This window comes from Arachis duranensis, unplaced genomic scaffold (assembly GCF_000817695.3).
Source record: "Arachis duranensis cultivar V14167 unplaced genomic scaffold, aradu.V14167.gnm2.J7QH unplaced_Scaffold_165934, whole genome shotgun sequence".
NCBI lineage: Eukaryota > Viridiplantae > Streptophyta > Magnoliopsida > Fabales > Fabaceae > Arachis > Arachis duranensis.
In genome coordinates this window covers 2,935,181-2,942,089 of record NW_026264258.1, presented here as the reverse complement: position 1 = coordinate 2,942,089, position 6,909 = coordinate 2,935,181, and the positions used below count along the sequence as shown (strand labels likewise).

General features: G+C 39.4%; 1 protein-coding gene across 1 annotated transcript; it reads left to right on the top strand.

The window, feature by feature from the left end:
- The first annotated feature begins 1,641 nt into the window (after positions 1 to 1,641).
- LOC127743839 (uncharacterized) lies at positions 1,642 to 2,574 on the top strand. Its single transcript, XM_052256014.1, has 2 exons — positions 1,642 to 1,887; positions 1,975 to 2,574. Exons 1-2 carry the CDS (start codon positions 1,642 to 1,644, stop codon positions 2,572 to 2,574), a joined length of 846 nt encoding a protein of 281 aa, XP_052111974.1.
- The last annotated feature ends 4,335 nt before the right edge of the window (positions 2,575 to 6,909 follow it).

Here is a 6,909-nt window from a genome sequence, read left to right as displayed (position 1 = left end):
GAGTTTGACTTTATAGATATTATTTTTGAGCTTGGAGATGCGCGCACAGAGGGACTGTCAAATGGTTAACTACCGGGACATGTCGGGCTGGCTATATAACTGACAGATGAGACTTATCATCCATAGGACATGCATACGTCATGTGCATTTGTATGTTTTGCTTGGGTGTGTATTGTTTTGGTTTGCTTAATTGCTTAACTCTGCTTATCTGCTACTTGTTCTATTTGTTTAATTGCACCTATGTCTGCGTTTTCCTTGTTTGAATTGTATGTGTATATTTTCTGAAAGACCCTCTTGGCAGAAGTGTGGGGGGGAGGAGGTTGTTCCACCGGTGATTCGGAGGGTTAAAGGAGACAGAAAGTGAAGTGTTAAGTTAAAGTTAGATTTAGAACTTGAATACCTTAGATAACTTACCTAATTTATGGTTTAGTTGGGTCTTTAAGCTAAAATATGAATGTCGGAGTTCTAGAAATGCCTCTGGCTTTTTCGGGACCTTTTATATTAACTATGTGGGAAGATTTACCATACTGAGAACCCCCGGTTCTCATTCCATACATATTTTTGTTATTTTTCATATGCAGGTCGAGAGGCATCACGTTGAGCGTCTGGAGACCTTCCTTACAAGCGAAGACCTTCCATATATATTCTAGCCATTAGCTTCGCAGGTCGAGTCTGGAGCTTAATATCTGTATTTTGGAACTCTGATATGTATATTATGTTTTCAGCTTTCTTTGATCTTGTCCATTCTGTTTTACGCTTATACGTATGAGTGTGACACGATTTTTTTTAAGGTTCCTCGTTATAAAAGTATTTTCAACTATGTTTATTTAAGTCTTTTCTTTTAGAGGTCCTAATACCTTGCCACCTCTGCTTACGACTTAAGTGTAAGGCTCTGTGTGGTAGAGTATTATATTATGGTATCAGAGCAGTTCGTTCTTGTAGAGGCTGAGGGACGGACTGACTATGCTTCTGAGCATACTCTGGGTGTGTGTATGTACTAATTAGGATATCTAATTGATAGATATGGCATATTTGTTTATGAGTACGCATTTGAAACTTTGAAACATTAGAGTTGAGATATTGAGACTAATCACCTTAATATCACTTGTTTGGTGTGAACAGGAACCAAATGATGACTCGTGGATGTGGACGCGATCGAGGCAGAGGACAGAATATTAATGCGAAACCTGAAACAAATATGAATAATCCCATGGACTTTACGAATTCTTTGGAAAACATGGTGGCTGCTATGTAAACAACGGCTGAGGCCATTGGTCAGCAAGTTAATAACGGAAACGGGGTAATGGCGGAAATGGGCCGATGACCTTAGCAACTTTTCTGAAGATAAATCCAACAACTTTTAGACGAACCACAAATCCCACAGAGGTTGATAATTGGTTTCAGGTGATGGAAAGAGCCTTGCAAGCGCAACAAGTGCCTGAAGATCAGTGTGTTGAGTTTGCTACTTATCAGCTGATGGATGAAGCTCAGTATTAGTGGCAAGGGACCCGATGCCTTCTGCAGCAAGATAATGTTGCAATCCCTTAGGATGTAGTCCAATCCGAATTTTATAAGAAGTATTTCCCAAACTCAGTAAGGACGGCAAAGGAGCTTGAGTTGTTACAGCTGTAGCAGGGTCCTATGTCAGTGACAGATTATACCAATCGGTTTGAGAAACTATGCCGGTTTTCTAGAATTTGTCACGGTGCTCCGGAGGATTTTGAAGAATGGAAATGCATAAAATATGAAGGTGGTATGCGGAGTGACATTTTGAGTACAGTGGGTCCAATGGAGATCAGAATATTTTCTGAATTAGTAAACAATAGCAGAGTTGTCGATGATTGTGCGAGAAAGGCAGCATTGGACAAGGGTGATCACCGAACTTTTGTTAGGAGAGATCAGGGGAGGAACTTTGCGCCTAGAAGACAAAATTTCAATTGAGGTGGTTATGTCCCACAACAACATTTGGGTCAGAATAACTTTCGAGGATTCAATAATAACAACAACCAGCGAAGAGGCAAAGGAAGGCATATTTGGAATCCTCCCAACAACTTGACATGTAGGAGATGTGGGGCATATCATCCTAATTCTCCATGTAGAGCTAGAGTAGGTGTATGCTACTACTGTGGTGGAGCCGAACATCTGTCTTGGAATTGTCCAGAGAGGAAGAGACAGGAAGCTGAGAAAGTTCAGCAGCAGAGACGTGTGTTTACCATATCGGCGGATGGTGCTGAGAGGTCAGACACTCTGATCAGAGGTAAATGTGAAATTGGTGGTACAATCTTAATTGCTTTATTTGATACTAGGGCATCACATTCATTTATATCATTTGAGAAAGCTAATGAGTTAGGATTGAAGATTACCATGCTAACATATGATTTGCATGTACATACTCTTGCCTCTGAGACCGTCGTAACTAGATTAGGTTGTCAACAAGTTCCGTTCCGAATTAAGCACCGAATTTTTGTCCATGATTTAATTTGTCTACCGATGACTGGCCTCGATCTCATTCTGGGATTGGATTGGTTATCAAAGAATCATGTTCTACTCGATTGTTTTGAAAGATCACTGTAGTTTATGTCGGAAGGTTCAGAAGGACCGGTGGTGGCGAATGGATATTATTTGAATTCTGTCATGGTGAATTGTAGTGGAAGTGAATGTTCGGAACTCATACTATTGGCTGCCAGTGTGTCGAACGATGAACAAAGTTTGAATCGGATTCCAATTGTGAATAAATTTCCAGAAGTATTCCCTGAAGACATACCTGAATTTTCTCCTTCTTGAGAAATCGAATTTGTAATTGAGCTGGTTCCTGGAGCAGGACCAATTTCAATTGCACCTTACTGAATGTCGCCTTTAGAGCTAGCTGAACTTAAAGCTCAGCTAGAGGAGTTAATAAGTAAGAACTTCATTCGTCCTAGCGTTTCTCCATGAGGAGCACTAGTATTGTTGGTGAAAAAGAAGGATGGAAGTATGTGGCTGTGCATGGACTACAGACAACTAAATATAGTGACAATAAAGAATAAATACCCATTGTCAAGAATTGACGATCTGATGGACTAATTGCAAGGAGCTAGTGTCTTTTCCAAGATCGACCTAAGGTCTAGTTATTACCAGATAAGAGTGAGAGATGAAGATACCTCGAAAATCACTTTCAGAACTCGATATGGTCACTATGAATACACTGTGATGTCATTTGGGCTGGCAATGCCCTTACTGTGTTTATGGACTATATGAATTGGATATTTCGTCCTTTCCTGGATAGATTCGTTATCTCTTCATTGATGATATTCTAATCTACTCTAAGATTGAGGAGAAGCATGCAGAACACTTGAGGATCGTGCTGTGGATTTTGAAAGAGAGAAAGTTGTATGCTAAACTTTCTAAATGTGAATTCTAGAAGAATGAGGTAAAATTTCTAGGTCACGTAGTGAGTAAGCAGGGAATAGTTATGGATCCTTCTAAGGTTGAGGCAGTAATGGATTGGGGACGACCTACATCAGTGACGGAATCAAAAGCTTCTTAGGTTTAGCAGTATATTATCAGAGGTTTATCAAAGGCTTTTCACAAATTGCATTGCCTTTGACAAAGTTAACTCGAAAGGATGCGACATTTGCCTGGACATCAAAATGTGAGGAGAGCTTTCAAGCCTTGAAGCAGAAACTGACTACAGTGCTTGTGCTTGTGTTACCCAAACCTAATGAGCCATTTGAAGTGTATTGTGATGCTTCGCTGAAAGGTCTGGGGTGTGTGTTGATGCAACACTGGAATATGGTAGCTTACGCATTACGTCAGTTGAGACCTCATGAGATAAATTACGTAACTCATGACTTGGAATTAGCAGCAGTTGTATTGTAGTGGAGATTTGGAGGCATTACTTGTACAGAGTAAAATTTTGAGTCTTCTCTGATCACAAGAGTCTCAAGTATCTCTTTGATAAGAAGGATCTCACCATGTGAAAAGGAGGTCGATGGAGTTGCTGGAGGATTACGACTTTGAGTTTAGCTACCACCCAGGGAAGGCGAATGTTGTAGCGAATGTCTTGAGTCGAAAGTCGTTGACAGTCGCTTGGATGATGATTAAGGAAGAGGAGTTGGTGAGCAAGTTTGGGGATTTAAGACTGGGTGTCAGAGAATTTAATGGGAGTGTATGCCTGAACCAACTGTAGATCTCTAGTGATTTCAAGTCCGAAATTTTAAAATCTTAACAAAACAGTCAGGAGTTATAGAAGGTGTTGCCGACAATCGAAAAGGGAAAGCGATGGGGAGTTTCGTGGGACGGATATGGAATATGGAGGTACAAGGGTAGGATCTTCTTGCCGAATGTTGGGAATTTGCGGCAAGATATCTTGAAGGAGGCGTATAGGAGCGGATTCTTTATCCACCCAAGAAGTACCAATATATACCATGATCTAAAAGCAATGTTCTGGTGGCCGGGAATGAAGAATGATGTGGCATTGCATGTTTCAAAATGTTTGACTTGTCAGAAAGTAATTGAGAGCTAAGGTTACCTATCCTAGACATTGACCACAAAAATATGATGATTATGAAGAGTTAATCCTACTTAGTCAACCCTACATCGAGGATAAGTCAAGTAGGCATAGTTGATTTCAATCCATAAGTCTTATGTCAACACTTAGGGTCACATAGAGTCAATAGAGACCAAATCAACTAACTACTCTAATGTATCAAATAAGAACGGACATCATTGACTCAAGGATCACCAAAGTCATCAATTTCAAGCCAAGAGTGGAGGAAAACTATGTAAAAACTAAGCCAAGAATTTTATCAAACACTTGGTGTGCATGAAAATAGAATAACATTAAATTGCATGGAAAATAAAATCTAACTACCAAAAGCAAGACATGATAACAATAATTAAAGAAAATAATAAATGAACATAAAACATAAATTGCATTAATTGAAAATTAAATTAAGAAAGTGTCATAAACATAAAAGAACAAAAGGAATGAAAATAACAAATAGAAGGAAAGAACAAAGTTGCAATAATAATAAATGACAAGAAAAAGTAAAGGAAAACAAGAATTAAAAGTAGAAATTACAAGAAATTAAACTAAAGAACCCTAATTCTAGAGAGAGGGGGGAGCTTCTCTCTCTAGAAACTAAGAGAAAACATCATAAAAATTAAACCTAATTGCCCCCTCCCCCTTCACATGGAAGGATGCCCTCTTTGATATAGCACTCAATCAGCTTCAGAAGGTCCAAAATTGGGCTATAGAGGCCCAAAAATCGCTCCCAGCTATTTGCAATAAATGAGTCACGCGCTGGGACTTGTGCGTACGCACACATGCTGATTTTCTTCTTGTGTGTGGGCACAGGTGTTGATTTCCATTCTGTGCGTGGGCACAGGTGCTGATTTTGACCCTTGTGCGTGGGCACAGAAGGTGTGCATGGGCACAGGCTGAAATGCTTCTCTCTTTTGATTTCTTCATGTTTTCTCCCAATTTCATGCTTTTCTTCCACTCTTTTCAAGCCATTCCAACAAAAGTCTGCTATTTGAATGAATAAATGTGGGTTTATATGATGAAATTCACTCAAATCAAACCAAAATATATCGTCAAATATTGATTCATCAAACACCAGAGACCATCCGGAACATTACAATCTTTAGAAATTCTGCAATAGAAGTGGGAAAGCATTGTCATGGATTTTGTGTCAGGTTTGCCAAGAACTCGAGTTGGATTTGACGTGGTTTGGGTGATTATGGATCGGATGACGAAGTCAGCTCATTTTTTACCCATTTGGATGAATTGTACGTTAGAGGAGCTAGCACGTTTGTACATCAAGAAAATTGTAAGGTTGCATGGCGTGCCTACCACCATAATCTTTGACAGAGATTCTCGTTTCACTTCAAGATTCTGGGGGGCGTTTCAGAAAGCATTTGGAACTCAATTGAGTCTAAGTACCGCGTACTATCCCCAAACCAATGGCCAATCAAAGAGAACAAGCCAAGCCCTAGAGGAAATATTGAGGGCTTGCGTTTTGGACTAACCGGCGAGTTGGGATCGGTATATACCGCTAGTGGAGTTTGGGAATAATAACAGTTACCATGCGAGCATCGGAATGGCTCCGTATGAGGCTCTATATGGGAGAAAGTGTTAATCTCCGCTATGTTGGTATGAAGCTGGGGACACAAGTTTGTTAGGAACTGAGTTATTAGCTGAAACCGCCGAACAGATTAAGAAAATCCGAAACCGAATGCTTACCACTCAGAGTCGTCAGAAGAGTTACGCCGATCAAAGATGGAAACCGTTAGAATTTAATGAAGGAGATCATGTATTTCTAAGAGTTACTCCAACAACAGGAGTGGGTAGAGCGATCAAGGCAAAGAAATTGAATCCTCGTTATATCGGTCCGTTTCAGATTCTGAAGAAAATTGGACTGGTGGCGTATTGAATATCTCTACCACCGCATCTTTAGAACATAAATTAGTTCAATTGAGAGAAGATCTAACGCTTCAATTGACTTTGATTCGAATTAACGATAGTAGTATTAAGCGATTACGCGGAAAAGAAGTCACATGAGTAAAAGTTGCTTGGAGTCAAGCTGGAATTGAGGAGCACATTTGGAAACTTGAGTCAGAAATGAGAAAAAACTATCCGCACCTATTTTCAGGTAAATGAATATGAATTTTTGGGAGCAAATTTCTTAATTAGGTGGGTAAGATGTAAACACTGTAAAATTAATAAATAATTAGCCAATAAATAAATTATTATTCATAGAAATTAGAAAAATCAATTTTTATAATTTAGAGGAGTAGAAATATTGAAAATACGAATTTTGACACTATTTTTAAAGATTTTGGCCCAAAATCAGTCCAATAAATCGAACCGGTTGAACTGAGCCCAAACCTGCCCAAGGCCCAACCTATATAAACTTTCCAACGAAG